Source organism: Chinchilla lanigera, unplaced genomic scaffold (assembly GCF_000276665.1).
Source record: "Chinchilla lanigera isolate Chin_1 unplaced genomic scaffold, ChiLan1.0 scaffold00048, whole genome shotgun sequence".
Lineage (NCBI taxonomy): Eukaryota > Metazoa > Chordata > Mammalia > Rodentia > Chinchillidae > Chinchilla > Chinchilla lanigera.
Window position 1 is genome coordinate 5042467 of NW_004955449.1, and position 20597 is coordinate 5063063.

At 44.4% G+C, this 20597-nt stretch overlaps 1 protein-coding gene across 2 annotated transcripts; it reads right to left on the minus strand.

Moving 5' to 3' along the window:
* Positions 1 to 567: 567 nt before the first annotated feature.
* Positions 568 to 19340, minus strand: Bbs5 (Bardet-Biedl syndrome 5). 2 transcript variants are annotated; one of them, XM_005393261.2, is made up of 12 exons: positions 19181 to 19338; positions 16715 to 16797; positions 14460 to 14525; positions 13367 to 13416; positions 13091 to 13218; positions 9776 to 9911; positions 8107 to 8202; positions 6936 to 6998; positions 4990 to 5124; positions 2662 to 2745; positions 1484 to 1507; positions 568 to 1340 (listed from the first exon to the last, which is right to left on the minus strand). In XM_005393261.2, exons 1-12 carry the CDS (start codon positions 19237 to 19239, stop codon positions 1239 to 1241), a joined length of 1026 nt encoding a protein of 341 aa, XP_005393318.1. In that variant the 5' UTR covers positions 19240 to 19338; the 3' UTR covers positions 568 to 1238. The 2 variants fall into 2 exon arrangements, with proteins under 2 accessions (XP_005393318.1, XP_005393319.1); XM_005393262.2 differs by lacking the exon at positions 6936 to 6998 and having other exon boundaries at positions 19181 to 19340.
* Positions 19341 to 20597: the final 1257 nt, after the last annotated feature.

Consider the following 20597-nt stretch of genomic DNA (forward strand, 5'->3'; position numbering starts at 1 on the left):
TGAAGTCAGTGGTACAGTCAGCTGTTAAAACAACAGCTGAAAGAAGAGCTCATTGATTCTTTTTCCATTTATAGAAGTCACTAAAGGTTTAACACGCTAGAAAAAACTAACAGCTGCTCCTTGGTTAAAACAATAAATGACTCATTTCTCTCTACACGTAACACCTAACATTTGAAAAGATCAGATGTGAACACCAGGATGACATTTGAGATTATTCCATACTAGCTGGCAATTTTATGAAGTCTCCTGCTTCAAAAGGAGTAAAGAATATTTATGTCACTATTTTATTTGTGACCCCCTAAAACAGGTTATTATAACTCTAGCTCTTAAAAATGCAGAAATCCTTTTCCATTGAAATGAGGAAACCCACTTGCAGTTTCTGTTCATTGATTTTTAATAAACAGGTACACAGAAGGCTGCACACTGTGTGGGCTGGACGTATGGCTATGTCTGTTTAAAAGGTTTTTATACACATTCTTTTCCCACGAGAGAGAGTTCCTTTTGCTAATTTCAATTATTTAGCAAAAAATATAGAATGATGTCAGAGGTCACCAAATTTTACCTAAATTAAGAAATCAGAAAACGAATATATTTATTATTTTTGAAAATGTCAAAGAAGTTACATTAAATACAAACAAGGAGAAAACCAATAAAAAAGGTGTATTTCTTTACAAAATAAGTGTATTCTTGCCAAAATTATATTGAAGCTACTTACAAACTAGCATCCAAAACATTACAGAGGGATTGATATATACTATAGTTATAACTTCTACAAAAATGATCACCTAATAGTGACTGAAGTTTGTGTGAGCTGGCTTACATTTGAAGATATGTGATAATGTATTCAAACCACACTTTTATAATGAAGAAAGGAGTATTTTGCTTATTCCATAAGAAGTCTTATTTCAAATAATACTTTCAAAACATTAAATGGTGCTGCATAAATTCTTTATTAAATCCAACATAGTACAGTTATTTAATGTCTGAAAACTAGTACTTTACAACTTTCAGATAAAGAATAAACATTTACAAACTACATACATTTGAATTATAATTTTAAGTATAATTTTTAGAAAATAGTTCTTAAAATGAATTTTTCCTCGATTGTTAAAAATGTCTTTGGTAAAAGCTTTAGCTCTAAAAGCTGTAAATATAAAGAATACCCCACGCCTCATGGCAGGCGACTACTATCTTTAATCTCCAGACAGCTCTACATAGAAATCCAGTTCAGCTCAAGATCAACCTGTCACTTCCCAAAGTCCCTGGAGTGTGAATCCATCCTTCAGTTTCTCTATTGCCAGCCCCAGTTCTTCTGAAAACACGGGCTCCCGGTCTTGTTGCTTTGGGGGAGGTAAGAGGGTGAGATGAACAGAGACGGCAGCCAGGAGGAGGGAACAAGAAATAGGTTTCACATAAGTCTGCCAATGCTCAGCGTCGGAATGTAGAAACTTGACAAAGTATACTCCACGAAAAGTGCGCTTACCTTGTTGCCGTCGGCAAAATAAGCCTGTAAGAGAAAGAAGACTGTATTTCACACAGCTGACACATAGAGCAGGGGGCTTAGGAGCCTGCGACTGACTTGCAGGATGATTTTGCTACTCAATGCATTTCCCACTGCTGCTGTGTTAAGTGGTTTTCTCACTCAGCTCCACCATCTGACAGCACAACTTATTTCTTCTGTCAGTCTTGCTGTCTCCCAGCGCTATGCTTCAGGCTCTACACAAACAAGTTTTGTGACTAATGTGTAATTAGCATTGTTAACAAGTGGTCATAAAGACAATGACTTAGAAGCTATAAAATGCCTCTGCTTTTAGAGGAGGGTGCTAACAAGACAGAAAGCAATGAATGTGTCAGCAAATGCACAGAGCTGGAGGGAGTAGTAGTTTATAATTGAAGTTTTATACTAATTTCACAGCTTTGAAATTATTTGTTACCAGTGAGGTATTCTGGTTCAATCACAGACCACAGAAAGGATTATTATTATACCTGCTATCAATTAAATAATACCATTTGGAAACAGAAAACTTTATTGGTCAAATATATATCCTTCTAGCTGGGCATGGTGGCTCACGCCTATAATCCCAGCAGTTGGGAGGCTGAGGCAGGAGGATCGCTGTAAGCTCACTTAGAAAAATTACTCTTGGGCCGGGAATATAGCTCAGTGGCACCTGAGCAAGGTCCTGAGTTTGATTCCTGGTAACAACAACAACAAAATTGCTCTTTCTTTGTCTTTTTATGATAGGGTTTCTTTCTTTCTTTTTTTCTTTCTTTCTTTCTTTCTTTTTTGGTGGTACTGGGAATCAAACTGATGACCTCGCACACGCCAGGCAGGTGCTATGCCGCTGAGTTATACCCCTGGCCCCTTAAGATAGGGTTTCAATGTGCAGTTCAGGCTAGCCTTGAACTTACTTTGTAGACCAGGTTGGCCTCACACTCACAACAATCCACCTGCCTCAGCCTCCATCTCAGCCTTCCCAGTGCTGGGATTACAGGCATGAGCCACAACGCCCGCCAAAAAAATGACTCTTAAAGTCATGTTAAAAGGCTCAAGTTCTAGTGTTTTACAGTGTAAAACAATTCTACAAGTTTTACAGTGTTTTTAATTAAACATGACTCAGATACAAATCATCAGAAATTCAATGTCTTCTTTGTGACACTCACCACAAAAGCATCCGTGTGATCGTCAGAGTCTATTTCTACATCATCTTGAATTTGTTCAACTGTCAGAGCTTCAAGGGGCTGTGGCTAAAAAAAATCAACAGATGTTAAGACGCATGACACACTATTCACTAAACAAATCACATGAAAAATCATTTACTTAAGAACTATAAATACTAGCCGGGCACTGTGGTGCAGGTCTGCAATCCCAGCACTTGGAAGGCTGAGGCAGGAGGATAGCTGCAAGTTCAAGGCCAGTCGAGGCTACATAGCAAGACCCTGTCTCAAAAAAAAACAAAAAAGCAAACCAAAGAACAATGTGACTACATTGGAGGCGACTGAACTGCGTGCCTAAAAAGACTAGCTAAGATGGAAAATTCTGTTTTAGACACAGAAGTGATCCCTTCAAAGTCAAAACATGGCTCCTTGCTGGGCGTGGGGGCTGACGGGGTGGTGAGCTAAGTTCTCTTTATGGTGACCCGTTCACTCATACACTAATATGCTTTACTTTATAAAAACAAAACTTTTGGAAAAGGAAAGGATCCCAGGCAAATCTGACCAGCCTGTGAGCTCAAGGCCAGCCGGAACTACATAGTGAGACCCTGTCTCAAAAACAAACAAACCTCAAAAATCCACAAAAAACCCTAACACAAAAAATCACCCAAAAGACAACTTTGTGAGATAGATTATCTCCATCTTATGAGAAAGCTAAAGTTTGGGTTTGCCTAGGATCATAAATACATTGTGAAAAAACTGAAATTAACAGGTTCCACGAACTATGCTTGTTTCACAACATTATGTCTGATTTAATAACTGACATTTAAATGGAAAGAAAAGGATAGAAATGGGGAAGAGGTTAGTATAATTTAATGAGTGTTTAAAATGAGACAATGGAAAAATGGAGGAAAACTCCAAGGTTTTGAGCACAGCTGCCTCTGCCAAAGCTAGCGGTACGTCACAGACAAGACAGAAAGGCGCCGCTTTGAGAGAAAGGAGGCTACTTCTCGGTGAGCCTCGTCTGAGATGCTCACCGACGGCCTCAAGTATGTCACTGACTTGGACAAGTATTTACTTGATTAAATTACTAAGACAAACCCTGAAATGATACGTCCAGTGGACATTATTTGGGACACTCATCTACCTGATGCTACTTGAAGCGTTCAGAGGGAGATAAGCTGACAGGGTACCAAGATCGGACACCCTGTGGCACCCCGAAAAGTCCAGCCGCAGATCTAGAGGCGCCGCTGACAGAACCAAGGCACGGGGGGGACGGGAAGGAGGGGCTCGCCTGCGGCCTGGCCCTTGGGTCCCAGCTGGGTCCAGGTGCGGGAAGACAGGCAGAGACGACGGCCGCCATGTGGCCTGACAGGCTGGGCACCGGCGAGGCATGGAGGAGACCAGCCCAAGGGCACCGCAGGGCAGCAAAGGGACAAAGCCAGGGCGAAGGCGACCAAGCAGATGGCGAGGGTGCCTCTGATGGGGCTGAGAGTGTGGTGCAGTCATAGAGCAGACAGCAAGAGCCCCCGTAAGGATGGCAGTGACAGTGACAGACTGGCTGGTGGTCTGGTTGGAGAGGGCCAGGCCTCACGCAGCAACCGGAAGCCACGAGGAAGGCAAAGAGGTGTGTGGGGCGCCAGCCAAGACCCCCAAAGCTTGCTAACTGTGGTGACATGCTGACAGCCTAGCGCTTGGAAGGCTGAGGCAGGACAATCGCTCCTGTGATCTCAGGAGTCTGGCACCAGTGTGGGTGATGCAGGAAGACTGGGTCTCAACATGAAGGTGCCAAAATATTTCCAAACAATGGCGGGGGGGCACTGACCCACAGGACCAGGTGAGTTGGTCAGGAGCAGTGGGGAACAGCGTGGTATCTGTTGTTAATGGGAGGCTGAGGCAGGATACAAACAAAGCAGACAGGAGGAGGGAATACGGCTGTCCTCGTGAGAGGAGCCCGCGCCGGAGACTCGGGCCAGGGAGGAATGCGCCAGCTGCCAGCCAGCCAAAGGCAGGCACTGGCTCCTAGAGGGGCGAGGGCCCTGTGCGCATCTGCAGAGTCTCACAGTTGTCACTTCATTCACTCACTGACTTACTCACCTCTTGGCTTTTCTGGAGACAGGGTCTTGCTGCGTAGCCCAGGCTGGCCCCTAACTCGCAGTGATCCTCTGCCTCGGCCTCCGAGTGCTGGGCTTACAGGCGTGCGCCACCAAGTGTGGCTTGTTTACCCATCATTTTCAAAACAGTTTCAAGTAAAATGGTATACAATGTGTTTATATCGGAACTTACAGGCAGCCCTCAGTTTGGCAAAGTCTGCATTTCATGTCCTGAACAAATTACCTTTTCTTCCATTTCATAATCCACTCCAAATATAGGATTGGCAGAGTAGACTTTGTGAAGTGAATTGATTTCCTTCACTGACTCCTGTAGCTTTTCCACAGGATCTATTTTAAAGCCAAGAACGTATCCTCCACTCTACAAGAAAAAAAACAGCAACAGGCCTGAGGAACGGTGTTTACAGCACACGACAAACTAATCATCCTTATTTTATTTTACAGCAAAACATTTAAGCTAATTTTTTAAAAATGAAACTCCTTGCTATCACAGTCTTCAGGCATGTATGAAAACTGAAGTGGCGTTTCAAGCGGCGGCGACCTGTGGCCAGCTCGGTTTCCCCTTTAGCGGCTCTCCCCTGCCCCCCACCCCATTCTGAAGCTGCAGCGGGTACCACAGTGTTTCATTGAAAAAGCGCACTGCAGGCTGTGAAGGCAAAGGGAGCGAAGTTTCCTGAGAGCTGGGCCTGAAAGAACAGACGCTACATGAAAAGAAGGGCAATGACCCTCCAAGGCTCTCTCCTTGAAGAGTAAGAAAAACAAATTTTGTTTTTGTTTTTGTTTTTTTGAGACAAGGTCTTGCTATCTATGTAGTTCCGGCTGTCCTTGAACTCACTATGTAGCCCAGGGTGGCCTGGAACTTGCAGTGATCCTCCTGCCTCTGCCTCCCAAGTGCTGGGATTACAGGTGTTCACCATTATGCCTGCCTAAAAAATGTATTGTAAATGTTTTGTTTAAAGCTATTTTTGAAAAAAAAAATGGTAAAATGGGAGCATAGCACTTTATAATTAGATACTGTGGACAGTAAGTCCCTGATTTACAAACATCTGAGCTGCAGACTTTCAATGACACCAACAAAGCTCACACTGGGAAGATCTGTAGGTGTGAACAAATCACGGAAATAGCTCACCCTAACCCTAACCCTGTGCCAGTATTCTAAGGTAAGTGTAAAAGTACAAATAGCTTATCTACAGTATTTTCGGGTGTGTTTGGTTTTTTATGCTATAGATTTTACGTTTGTGTCAAAGGTGTATAGGACTCTCTGAGTCAAGCATGAATCCGACTTAGGAACGTCCTCTTGGCACGGAGCTCTTTGGTAGGTCAGGGACTCACTGCAATCTGTGTGTGAGGGATAAAGTCTTAAACAGAGTCTATTGCATTTCTCTATCTGCGATTTTCAAAGTCTTGTGAATCAGTCAGACCTGGAATCAGAATCTGGCCCCACGCTCACTACAGTGTTGCCTGCGTTCACGAAATTAACTCGATCCATGACTCTGGGAAGCTGGCCGGGTCGAACCTGTCACCCAGTGCTGAGTTCAAGAACAAGCAAAACTGTGCCTAATGCTTCTGTTTGAGAACTGAACTGTTTGGGAACAGAAGCCCTCGTGAACCAAGGTCCTACTGTACTTGTGAGGCCGGGGGTGAAGTTTCTAATTTCTCTAGGCTCAGTTTCAATGATTACAAAATGAGAAGGGAATGGTAACAGCTGGGAGTTATTACAGTGAGAAGATGTGCGAAAAGTGTTAAGTGTGGTGCTTCATTTCTGTCATTAATAAGTGATGAACATAATGATAATATAGTGATTATGGCCAGCTGTGCTGGTGCACACCTGTAATCCCAGCTGAGGCAGGAGGATTGCTGTGAGTTCAAGGCCAGCCTGGGTACAAAGTGAGTCAAGGCCAGCCTGAATTACACAGTAAAACCCTATCTCAAAAAAGACAAAAAAAAAAAAAAAAATCAAAACTGATTATGACTGTACAACAAAAAAATACAGACAGGATTCTTCCTATGGAGATAATTACTACACGACTTCAAACATTTTGTATCCTTCATGTTTTAGCTACCATTCTTATTGGATGTAAAGTGGTTACTCTACAAATAAAACTAAAAACCTGGACCATCACATTGTTTTAACAATCTATGTAAGAGTAATAAAAATGTAAATTATCTTACCTGCTGAGAGCTTTCTATGACAAGAGCTAAACCAAATTTTGAATCTCGAATCTTTATTGAACGCTAGATATGACATGAAAAAAAAAAATGCATGCTTTTATTATCTGACAGCGAGTCTTTAAGACAAGTTTTAAAACTTTCCCATAGGAACTACTTGTCATAGTCCAAAGAACAGAGTCCCCCTTTCCTTTGCAAGCCCCTGCAGAGATGGTACCGTGGCTCTCACTGATGGTAAGGGAACTGGAAGACGCGGGCCGCTCACAGAAGCATCTAGGGGTTTACACAGCAGGCGTGAGGGCCGGGGATATAGCTCAGCGGCACAGCGCCTGCCCGGCAAGCGCGAGGTTATGAGGTCCATTTCCGCTACCAAAAAAACCCAACCAACCAACCAAAGCGGGCATGAACGTGTGCGCATGCGTGGAAGGCGGAGGCGCGGGGCTGAAGTTAGCACCTGACTGCAGCAGAGACTCACAGTCATGAGATCGGGTTGCAAGCTGTTGGGGCCACGCTTGGCAACCCGATTCTTAAACAGTAAAATAGATTCTATTTGAAGAACAGGTGGCACAAGGCTGTCCACTACCCCGTAAGTACTCAGCTTAGCAGAGGCCGGGTGAGGCAGGCTGTGGCTCGTATCAGAGCAAAATAACATTGCAGGGAACAATATGAATGCAACCTAGCAGACACCGAGGTGGACGCGGGCACCTCCCCAACAGTGATTACAATGTCCCACACTTCTTCAGGTGACCAGAAATCACCTTCCTCCTGTCCAATTCTATGACATTCTGTTTTAGGAAGCTGCTTTCCTCCAGCAGACTGGAATGTCTCTGATGGCAGGAACTGTGTACTGGGTCATGATTTTCATAATTCTGTCTCCACTCCCTAGCACACAGTAGGTGCTCAATGTTTGGGAGACGAGTGAATGAGCAGCTATTTTAAAGTAAATTAGAAATCGAAAAATTTAGCAAAAGATAGGCTTGGCCAGCTGGGTGTCATGGCACACACCTGTAATTCCAGTACCCAGGAGGCTGAGGCAGGAGGACTGCCATAAACTCAAGCCAGCCCGGGCTACATACTGAGTTCAAGGCCAGCCTGGAATGTATAGCAAGACCCTGCCTCAAAAGACAAAAGTTATTCTATATCTGAATAAGGTCGCCAAGAGGCTGGTACTTACGATCTGCAGGTAGGGGATACTGACGTTGAAGCTGTCATTCATATCTGCATGCCACACGATTCTCACATTGGTAACAAAAAACGTCCCTAAATTTCCCTGTAAAGCAGAGTGAGAAATAAGTCAGTGATTATGTATTTGGACATCTGTCCTTTTTTCTTAAGCACAAGAGGAATGTATTTTCGAGTATCACAGAACCAGCACAACCCCTAAACTACTATGGGATGTCAACGACGCCACCGTTCACTGGCAGCATCAGGAGATGACTGCGAGCCGGCCCTGGAGCCCCCAGAAGCGTTCAGCGTTAAAACATCAGCTCCGGTGTCTGGCCACAGGCAACTCTCTTCTTGGTGAATTTTGTCAAGTGTGAAATGGGAATTCGATTAAATAAAGCTCTCCGCAGAGTGCCTGGCACATAGCAAGTATTTTATAAGTAGTAAATCTCACTATAATTATTACTTAAAGTCTGAGACAGCCAGGCATGGTGGTGCATGCCTGTAATCCCCCAGTACTCAGGAGGCTGAGGCAGGAAGATTGTTGTGAGTTCTACAAAGTGAGCTCAGGGCCAGTCTGAATTGCATAACCAGATTCTGTCTCAAAAAGACAAAAAAAAAAGATACTAAGTTTCAACTTATGCAGACTAATTCTCTCCTTTTTTTTGAGACCATGTCTCACTATAAGGTTCAAACTGACCCTGAACTCACCATGTAGCCCAGACTGGCCATGAACGCCCATTGACCCTCCAGGGATTAAAGGTGTGCGCCCAGCACCATGTATCTCGTAACCCTGGAACATCCCTTTAACTCATACAAACCCCCAGGTCTTAGGCCACGTGATAAGGGTCTCACCGCCAACGGGGAACCCACCAGATGTCTGAGGCCTACCATCTGCATGGGGGTACGGACAAGCCATGTCACTTAGAGCAGTAATTTGGGAGCACAGAGTGAAGTGTCAGCTGTGTAAGGGGTGCACAGAGGGAAGCTTTCAGAAAGGGATGTCTAAGGTGTCACCGGAAGCAGGGGTTGGCAAATTACAGCCTGTGCTTCACTGCTGCCTCTTTTATGGCCCACAGCTAAAAACATTTCTTATATTTTTAAAAGATTAGAAAAAAATGTAAGAAGCCAGGTGTGGAGGCGCATGCCTGTAATCCCAGCACTCGGAGGCTGAGGCAGGAGGACAGCTGCAAGTTCGAAGCCAGCCTAGGCTCCCTAGTGAGTTCAAGGCCAGCCTGAACTAAATAGTGAGACCCTGTCTCAAAACAAAACAAAACAAAACAAAACAAAATGAAAAAGAAAAAAAAAAACAAAACAACTTAAGAATATTTCTGAGGCATGAATATTGTACAAAATTAAGTTTTGGTGTGGTTGGTTTCACACTACAGTGGCAAGCTGGGTGAGGTGGTGCATGCCTGTGATCCCAGCACTCAGGAAGCTGAGGCAGGAAGACAGACGTGAGTTCCAGGCCAGCCTGGGCTACACAGCAAGACCCTGACTCAAACAAACAAAAATAATACTGTTTCATACCAAGAGCTATAACATTAATTTATCAAGTGCTACAATGCTATTTTATTAATTAAGAGTCGAATGAATATAAAAACTAATTATGAGGAAAAATGAAAGAAGTGATTACTCAATTCCAACAGTAAAAGATGCACTAGCCCTTCACACGATACCTGATCGCTGGACAAATTCCACACTCCGCTGATTTTATCACACACGTGCTCTTGCGGTAATAATCTTAGCTGCTTGTTGCGAATCAGTGCACTTCTCAATTTAAAATCACGATACATCTTAGAAGTTTCATACGCTCTACAAAGAACAAACAAAAGACCATCCAGACCTAAAATGTGGCTTCCTTAGGTAATATTTACTTACCTACTAAGTATACAGTCATTAGTATTTATACTCACTTATTATGAAATTTTAAATTGCTTTCCAATGAGGTTTGATAGTTATGCATTTTTGGTAGACTCTGTCATGTTAGTGAAATATTTATACTTTATCTCTCTATCTTATTTTTGGTTTGTTCTGTTTTTTGCCTTTTTTTGGAGGCAGGGTCTCGCTATGTAGTCCAGATTAGCCTTGAACTCACCATGTAGCCGATGCTGGCCTCGAACTCAAGGCAATCTTCCTCCTGCCTCAGCCTCCTGAGTGCGAGGACTAGAGCTGTATGCAACCATGTCTGGCTATTGCCCTGTTTTACTCAAGGGATCTTTTGACAGCAGCAGAAATTCAGTTACGTTTCTCTCTGTGACCTGTACTTTCACACAAAAAAGAATGAAACTATACCAACTCCAAAATGGATTCTAAGGGGGAAGGGGACAAGGCAAGGATAGGATGAGGGAAAATAAAATCTCTATTATTTTGTTTTCTTCCCATGTCTCCCTATTAACAAATCATATCAAAAAAATCTGATTAACTTTTTATTAGTTAATTCTATTTCACTTTATTTTATTTTTGGTTCTTTGAGACAGTCTTACTCTGCAATTCAGGCTGGCCTTGAACTCTTGATAATCCTCCTGCCTCAGCCTCCTGAATGCTAGAATTCCAGGTGTGCACCACCATACCTGGCAGTTAATTCTAATTTTATTCTACATGAAAACAGGCTAATTTATTCAATTTACAAAAATAAAGACCTTTATTAGCTTTAATAACTTTATAATCCACTTATATAAATTTATAATATTTCCTCTTAAACTTCTGATTGTTTCTTTAATTAGTATTCTAATATGTTACTTGTCAGTAGGATTTGAGCATTCTGCCTATAAATCTTAATTTTCGTTAGTGCTGTTATCAATACTTAACCAATGGAAAATGTGGACATGATTTATGCTGTAAGTCACTTGGGGGCAAACATGTATTTTTATACTACTAAAGAAATGCAGCTCTCATGCTCATTTCACACGTCACTTACAGCTTTTTTTTTTTTTTTTTTTTTCTTTTTGAGACAGGGTCTTGCTACTCAGTTCAGGCTGGCCTTGAGCTCACTTTGTAGCCCAGGCTGGTCTCGAACTCCAAACGATCTTCCTGCCTCAGCCTCCCAACTGCTGGGATTATAGGCGTGCGCCACCACGCCCAGCTAAAGTGTTTCATTCCATAATACTTCCATGTACCGTAAAGAACTAAGCTTTAGGTATATGGCCAAGAAAACTGAAAAAATATGTTTACACAAAATGTTGTACTCAGATGTTCACAGCACTAGTAGTCATAATAGCTAAAACATGGAAATAACCCAAATGTCCAGCAACTGATGAGCAGACAAACGAAATGTGGACATGAGAGAACACCAGGCAGCTATGAAAAGGAGCACAATGCCACTGACAGATGCTGCAGCAGGAACAGATCCTGAAAACAGTACGGAAGGAAATGTCCAGGACAGGCCAGTCCCTGAGACAGAAAATAAGCTCCTGGTTGTCAAGAACATAAGTTCACAGCTGCCTGGGCTGCAGGCAGAAGGAACAGGAATGATGCTAGTAGTGTGGGGTTTTTTCTTCAGGGTGCAGAGGCATTCTGGAATTGGATAATGGTGGAGGACGTACAACTCTGTGAATATACTAAAACTATGGACCTGCACACCTTAACGGGTAAATTTTATGTTAGGTGAAATTTTATGTCATATGAGTTATACCTCAGTAAAGTCGGGCGTGGTGGCACATGCCTGTAATCCCAGCACTCGGGAGGCTGAGGCAGGAGGATCGTTTGGAGCTCGAGACCAGCCTGGGCTACAAAGTGAGCTCAAGGCTAACTTGAACTTTTTAGTGAGACCCTGTCTCAAAAAAGACCAAAAAATAAAATAGAATTATACCTCAGTAAAAAAGTAATGCCAGGTGTGGTGCCACGCACCTGTAGTCCTAGCACTCAAGTGGCTGAGGCAGGAGGATCACCACAAATTCAAGGCCAGCCTGGACTACATAGCAAGACCCTGTTTCAAAATACCAATAAAGGGGGGCTGAGGATTTAGCTCAGCGGTACAGTGCCTTCCTGGCAAGTGCAAGGTCGTGAGTTCCATTCCCGGTACCGGGAAAAAAACCAAACAAAAACAAAAACAAAAAACAAAATACCAATAAAATAAAATAAACAGAAAACCAAACAAATTAAAAGTAACCCATTCTGTTAGGTGTGGTGGTGCAGAGCTGTAACCCCAGCTACTTGGGAAGCTGAGTAGGAAGATCACAAGTGGCAGCCAGCTGGGCAACCTAGTGAAACCCTGTCTCAAAATTTAAAAAAATTAAAAAGAGTCTGGAGATAGGGCTCAGTGCTCCCTGGTTTCAATCCCCAGCACAGCAAAACCAAAACAAAACATACACATTTATATAAATAATTCGGGCCGGGGATGTAGCTCAGCGGCACAGTGCCTTCATGGTAAGAGTGAGGTCGTGAGTTTGATTCCCAGTACCAAAAAACAAAAACAAAAACAAATATATAAATAATTCATCAACAAAATAAAAAAGCAGCCGGGTGTGGTGGCACACACCTGTAATCCCAGCACTCGGGAAGCTGAGGCAGGAGAATCGCTGCTAGCTCGAGGCCAGCCTAAGCTACAAAGTGAGTTCAAGGCCAGCCTGAACTGCACAGCAAAACCTTGTCTCCAGGAAAAAAAAAAAAAAAAAAGGACAAAAATCAAAAAGCAAACTAGGAAACTAAGAAATACTTGCAACTGTATGACAGGTAATGGTACAATTAAGGAATTTATAATAGAAAACTATAGTTAGCCAAACATATGAAAAATTTCAGCATTACTAATAATAGAAGAAACACAAACAATTATACACTTTGTCCTCTTAACTCAGCTTTTTCTTGTTTTTGTTTTTTGAGACAGATCTGTGTAGTTTAGGCTGGCCTTGAACTCACTATGTAACCCAGGTGGCCTCGAACTCACAGCAGTCCTCCTGCCTCAGCCTCCCAAGTGCTGGGATTACAGGTGTGCACCACCATGCCCAGCTCCACTAAATCTGTATCACAAGATATTCCACGAAGTATTACTATACCTGTGTACTGCAATCACAGAAGTAAAAAGCCTAGGACTTCCAGAAACCAAATTGGTAAATATAAATTCAAAGCGAGTAGTGTTACACTTTGTTAGTATATAAAGAGCTTCAGTCTGGCCTCGTAATTTCTGTAAGAACAAATTTATTTTAAAGTTTAGATCTGAATAGCAATGGTTTATTTAAAGTAAAAACAAATATTAACTTCAAATATCTAATGTTTCACTATATATATTTTTTTATATATATGTATCCATCAATAGGATTTTTCAGACTTACAGAGTTAGCAGTCCTTGTTGTAATATTCAATATGCAGTTGTAACCAATAGCTAAAATTCAAAACCAGAGAGTTTAAGGAATATGATACAATAAACAGAGAAAAAATACTTTGTACAAAAACATATATAGAGAACTTTTAACATTTAAAAAAATTAAACACAAATAGAAATACAACTTTGTTAGGAAATAATTATTAGGAAATAACTGTTAGGAAATAATTATACATTTTAGTAAAATTAAAGAAATATTTGATTCTGTCTCTTTGAATAAAAACATTCATAACATAGGAAGAATGAAATATGCTTTTTCTGCAACCTACACAGCACTATTTATTGAAAATATTTTTACTGGTGGTGGTGGTGGTGGTTATTTTGAGACAGGGTCTTGCTGTGTAGTTCAGGCTAGCCTTGAACTCATTATGTAGCCCAAGCTGGCCTGACACTCACGGTGATCCTCCTGCCTCAGCCTCTGAGTGCTGAGATTACAGGTGTGTGCCACTATGCCTGGCTTATTTATTGAAAATATTAACACCACAACATCAAAAGAAAAATTCTAAACCAGGCATGGTGGTGCACGCCTGGAATCCCAGCACTCAGGAGGTTGAGGCAGGAGGCTCGTTGTACGTTCAAGGCCAGCCCAAGGCCAGCCTGGGCTACAAAGTGAGCTCAAGGCCAGCACGAACTACCTAGTTAGACCTGTCTCAGAAAGACCAAAAAAAAAGCAAAACATCTAACACAATGAAAAATGAAAGAATTTACTTTTACTATAATTTACACCTCCCTTGGGATTTCTCGAAACACATAAAAAATTGTCAAAGATAAGCAAAAACAAAGACAAAAACTATTCAGTGTACAATCCCTGATCTCATCTATGTCCAAGACACAATTTACAGACTGGAAAATAAGAATGAATCATTTCTTCTACATTACAAAGCAGTCTGTGGTTAGTCCAAGATTTCTGAAGTTTTGGTCAATTTCAGATTTCCACATATTTCATAGTACAGCTTTTTCCTTTTTTGCTATCAAAAGCTATCACCTAAGTTCCCTGACAGAAGACTCTTCTTCTTAGAATTTCACCTAACAAGGATACTTACAAAGGTTGACTCTGGGCAATGCCAACGAATGCCAGATGATTCTTAAATTAGTGACTAAAAGTCTCCCTAAAAACAAACAAACAAAAAATTGGTTAGCTTAATTAAGGACCCATGTTTGCTGTCTGAGGTATTTGTGGAACTCTGGCCCAGGATCAAAACAGATGTTTTTCACACAAATCTCTTCTATGTAAAGATTGTATGATTCCGAATCCCACAGAAACAAAACCTGAGGCTGACAGAAGGTATTCAGTTACTCACTGCTACACTGGGTTAATTCAGACTGACCAAGAATAGAGTTGTGAGCCTTTCTCCCCCCCCTGGAGATAGGGTCTGGCTATGTAGTCCAGGCTGGCCTCACCTTGACCTCAGTACGTAACCCAGGCTGGCCTCTAACTCTTGATCCTCCTGCCTCAGCCTCCTTAGTACTAGAATTACAGGTGTGCACCACATGCCCTACACTTTGTGTACTAGTTTCTTGTCCTGTTAGAAAATGTTCTGGGGTCCTAGCAGGTAATATGTGTACAACTTAGCATGGGATAATATAATTACAAAGCCAGTCACTGAAATAAGACTCTCAAACTCCCATCCGCACATTGAAGCCTGCTGGGCTCATCCTCCTAGCATTTCTCATTTAAATGCTTAATACACACAATTCTTTTGTGAGCAGAATACGATTTCCCTTCCCTTTTCTACCTTATCAGCCAGAGGCGCTATGCACTTCTGTGACATCAAAGGTTTCTGAGATCAGTGCACATACCAAGAGTTATTTGTGTTCAAAGCAGGATTTCAGGCACCTAGGATGGAGATTTCTGACCTGGGAGGTTTTCTGTTTTCCCCAACCCAAAGTGCAAGGATTCTGCACTCAATGGGGCCCTGATGAAGTAAGCAAACATTCTATTACGCTCCGTCTCTGTCCCAGACGTTGGGCTGTCGCCTAGGAACACCTGCCAACCTGTGTAAGAACAACCATGCTTTCTCTGCCCCCGCTGGCAGCAATGGTGGCTTCCTCCCAGGCAGCAGGCTCAGCGGCCTTGCTGCTCACGCGAGCCAACCGCTGACCAGAAAGAAGGAAGGCCCGGCCAGCAAGCAGCCCCCCGAAGGCTGCAGTGAACACCTTCCACCCTGAGGTTCCAGTCCCCTCCCCCGGACAGAGGCATTCTTCTGCAATTCCTCTTTCTGGACAGAGTCTGTGTCCTTCCTTCCTAAGCCTCCTCTCTGCCCAAGAAACTTCCAGGCATCACTAAGCTGCTACTCCACTTCTGCTTTTTCCCCTTGAGGAACAGTGAGGATGCTTTGGCGACCTGCTGACCACTGGTTACTGGCTCCTGGGCAGCTGCTGTATGCAGGCTAGACTTTCGATTCAACCTTGAGGTCATCTCCTCTGGGGGTAGAGGGGTACAGGGTTCAGCCATGACTGCTCTTAGTGACAGAGAAGACACAGGATTCTCTGGTTTTCGACCTACAGACTTCACAGTGCAGCACTAAACTTTCTTTCCTCATGTCCACCTGGAGGTTTCCGTCTTAGGTGCTCAGGGCTGGGTGTTACTCCTGGATTTCCTTAGAAAGCAGCATGGTGCCAGGTACCACAACTCTGACCTCCTTCCATTCCCCAGCCCACCCGCTTCTGGGGGAGGCTGACACGAGGGTCAGAACTCCTCCACGACCCCCGCATATAGAGCTCCTGAAATCCAACTGTTACTGGACAAAGCTGATGTCAGAACCAGGACTGATGCTGAGGGAGAATTTGCGCTCCTTGGCTACAGGTTTAATATCTACCTCTACCCTTTCTTCTACCTAAGTCTGAGAAAATTCTATGGACTCAATTCTGTTCTCACGACTGCATTTTGTTATTGTTGTTTTGAGACAGGTCTTCTGATACCATCTAGCGGGCCCTGAAATCACTACATAGCCCAAATTGGCCTCAAATGGGCCTCTATCCTCCTGCCTCAGCCTCCCAAGGGAGGCTTATCACAATTACACAACGTATGATCACAATTACATTTATAGGGGATGCTGTTTCATATACCCTCCAGCTAACACAACTTTTTTTTTTTTTTTGTCTTTTTGAAACAGGGTCTTGCTATGCAGTTCAGGCTGAACTTGAGCTCACTTTGTAGCCCAGGCTGGCCTCGAACTTGCAATGATCCTCCTGCCTCAAACTCCCGAGTGGTGGGATTACAGGCGTGCGTCACCCTGCCCGGCTCACATTTGTAAATTAAACCAAAAATACAAAATTTATTATAAAATACACTTACCCCTATCCCCATTATTTCCTTTGGTATCTTCAATTGAATCTAAACAATCAATAAGGACTTCACCAGGTCTTGTTTTCATTTGTCTAAAACAAATACAAAAGTTTTAATGTTATAGTTATGACAATGTCTTACAATCCCTTCAGGGAGAGAGGAGACATTGCCTCAAAATGGCTGACAATACAGATCACAGCCCGCGTGCTCCTGCGCGTGCCGGGAGGTCTGTGAAGACGCTCAAGCCCTGGACATCAGCGGGGCTGCAGTGACCAGTGCTACTTGGAGTGAGCAGAAGGAGGAGGAAAGGGCAGCGTTTGGAGAACTGTGAGACAGGAGAGCCCATGTTAAAGAGAGGACAAGAAAGACAAGAGCAGGGGCTGGGGATTTAACTCAGCGGCAAAAGCGCCTGCCTGGCAAGCGCAAGGTCGTGAGTTCGGTTCCCCGTACCGGAGAAAAACGAAAAAAAAAAAAAAAAAGAAAGACAAGAGCACAGGAAAAGAGCAGCGTGGGGGAAGAAGAGGTCCTGAGGAGCGACAGGAACCAGCTGGGCACTTCGGAGGAACCAGGTGAGGGAACCCTGAATGCCAGGCTGACCCGTACGGGCCCAGTCCTGTGGCCAGGGAGGAGGCCCCCAGGGGTTTCTAAGTAGAGGAAAGGACATCGGGTAGCTCCAGAAGGAACGGCTAAGAAGAGCCGCATGCAAAACATCCTCCGGCCTTAGCATGTAATCAGGTACAAGAAGAGCTTGCTGACCAGGACAGTTCGAAAGTGACAACAAACAAACCAAACATACGGAAGGAACAAACTAGCGGATTACGAGGAGAGCACCCCAATACATGCGTCACAGAACCAACTCAAGCAGCCACTGAAAATACGGATCTGATCACTTCACTGCCCGGCCTGAAAGCCTTCCACCCATCCAGCAGCCGAGAGGCCGAAGTCCAGAATCCTCAGCTGAGCCCCTCGCAGTCTGGCTAAGCTGCCTTTCTGTGGCACCTCCAGCCTCTCCCTGTGGCCCACTCTGCCTTCCAGCAATGTCGTTTATATCCCCAAGACACTGCTTCTATTTCCTTTTTCTTTTCTAGAATACCTGCTCCCTATCTGAGCAGACAGGGTCCTGCTTATTGATGGGTGCAAGTCAAGTATCGTTTCTTCTGTGAGGCTTTCTCCTGGGCATAATGAACTGTTCTTCTTCCATTATCCCTAGCTTTTTTTTTTTTTTTTTTTTTTTCAGAACGGTTTTGAACCATATTTATTATAGTTGTCTCTGCGTATCTCTTGCATAAAATGGGTGGAAGGGAATATGAGAATAATTTCCTACTATTTTTGTATTTCTAGCTACCAGCACAATAACCAGCATCTAGGAAACATTTGATGTTTAATAAATTTAAAACGCTCATGAAATGGACATCTGTTCGGATTGAGTCCTCTAAGAAGGAAAGAAAAAAGTCAAAGAGTGTGTGTAATGATTCCTTCCAACCTCTTACAGGACCTAACACTACGTTGGTCTTGTTATCCAGTCACATTAAGGCCTGAGAAATGTACCAACGTCCCGTTTTTCCATCTAAAGAGGTGCCGTCCGCTGAGAAGCAGCTAATCCAAGAACCTCAGCTGTGATGTTTTCCAACATTCAACATCTCAATGGGCATTTCCACCGCCTGGACTTTGGGAAGGAGGGTTCTAAACAGGACTCCTCCTGATTGGTGATGCAGATGAATGAGATGAAAGTTGATCATCTATATAAATATCTTTTGGGGGGGTAAGATTTTTTTGTTTTTTGAGACGGGTCTGGCCCCGTTCCAGGCCGGCCTCAAATTCGAGGTCCTCCTGCTTCAACCACTGGGGTGCTGGGATTACAGGCTTGCACCAGTGATTCGGAACGGTGAAGAATGTTCACTCCCCCTCGCCTCGTTCTATAAACAGAAAAACTCGAATTCAGAATGTTGAAGTGGGGTGGGCGTAGTGGCGCACGCCTGTAATCCCAGCTCCTGGGAGGCTGAGGCAGGAGCATCGTGCGAGTTCGCGGCCAGCCTGAACTGCACGTGAAACCCTATCTTAAAACGGAAAAAAAAAAAGAGAAAAAAAAAAAAAGAAAAGTTGTTTATGCAAGGGACCACAAAAGGCGTCGCTATTCCAGACTCCGTTTTAGAACCCCGTTTCCTGAGTCCCTGCCCACGTCCCCTGCCCCCCGCGAACGTGAAACCCCAAACTCAGTTGGGTTCGGCGGACGCCCACGGCCCGGGTGGTCCCCGCCACAGTGCGGGTCACGCTCCTGAAAGGTCCCTGTCTGGGACTGGCCGGAGATCGCACCGGGCCGAAACTGTAATCCGGCCGCGATTCTACAGCGGCGCCCGCCCGGAGGCCCGCAGCGGCCCAGGCGGTCGCGCCCTTCGCCGGCGCCTCCCCGCGCCAGGAGCTGGAGCCAAGTCGCCCTCTGCAGGCGGCAGCCCCGCGGGACTCTCCGAGACTCACTGCGAGGAGACGTCGAAGCGGACGTCCCGGTCCTCCCACAGCACGTCCAACACAGACATGGTGACCCAAGCCCGCGGCCGGCCTCCTCCCCGCAGTGGAAGCCCGGCGGCGTCTAGCCAGCTCCTAGGCAACGGGCGGCTTCGCTCACGACGTCTACGGCAGGCGCCGAGACCCAAGATTACGCGAGGCGGCGCGCGCCCGTTCCCGCGTTCGCATCTGTAAGCGGATTTCGGGAGGGAGGCGGGCAGGCTTGACCTCTAGGCGTCCTTTCTCACCTCGGAACAAACACTCTTCAGCTACCCTACTCCTTCCGCGGACCTTACCCTCTCTCATCCTGCCGCCCCGCCGGGCCGCTCTCCAGCAGGGCTCCGCGTCTTGGAGGACCCGCTTGCTGCGTCTGGAAGGCTGTTCCTCCGATCGCTGCTGGCCGGCCCTCTGTCGCTGAAGTCTCAGCTCGAGTGTCAACTCCCTGATCTTTTTGTCTCTGCTGTTAGTAAACTAAGGACAGATGCCTGATTTATCTAGTTCACTCTCGCCATGCAGTTCAGGCTGGCCTTGGGCTCATTTTGTAGCCCAGGCTGGCCTCAAACTTGCAACGATCCTCCTGCCTCAGCCTCCCGAGTGCTGGGATTACAGGCGTTCCCCACCATGCCCCGCCAATTTTGACAGTTCTTTAAACCAGCGATTCACAAAGGATGATCTGGGGACCCCTGGGCATCCTCAAGGTCACTGTGTTTCTGGATCAACAATAGGTCTAGTCTTTCAGGGGGCCACAAGGCCAAACCATATGCATAAAAGTGAGAAGACAGTTGCCTTTCCTTCAGTCACAAACTTACAGTGGAGTCTTCGCGAGGCTCTGCGATGTACCATTGGACATGGGGGCACTGATTAAGAATCCAGGTGCCTCACTGGGTGTGGTTGCACACGCCTTAAAGCCCAGCACTCGGGAGGCCGAGGCAGGAAGATTGCCGGGAGTTTGAGGCTAGTCCAGGCCCTATAGTGAGTTAAAGGCCGGCCTGGACTACATAGCAAGACCACATCTCAAACAAAAACAAAAACAAAACCCAGATGGCCTCAATTCATAATATCTAAATCTTGGAAGCAGCCTATATGTCCATCAATGGATGAATGGATAAAACAAATGTGGTATTTACACACAATGGAGTACTACACTGCCATAAAGAAGGGTAAACATGAGCCATTTGTAGGAAAATGGATGCACTTTGAGACCATAATGTTAAGTGAAATAAGACAGACACACAAGCTTAAATACCATTTCTCTTATGTGAGAAACTTAATATACAAATACAGTGCAAAATAAAAGACAAGAAGAAAAAAGAGAGGAAAAAAAAGCCATTGTAATCCAGCATGGACAATGCATTTTAGTATAATTGTCTTATGTTCTCTGTGTTCTTTG

Bases quoted from the DNA above. Each gene is read 5' to 3' on its own strand.
- Bbs5 (XM_005393261.2), bottom strand. From the start codon at position 19,239: ATGTCTGTGTTGGACGTGCTGTGGGAGGACCGGGACGTCCGCTTCGAC. The intron at 13,417-14,459 runs GTAAGTATCCTT...TTTGAATTTTAG, and splicing joins ATTGCCCAGAGTCAACCTTT to CTATTGGTTACAACTGCATA. The intron at 6,999-8,106 runs GTAAGTACCAGC...TGTCATATCTAG, and splicing joins GTATCCCCTACCTGCAGATC to CGTTCAATAAAGATTCGAGA.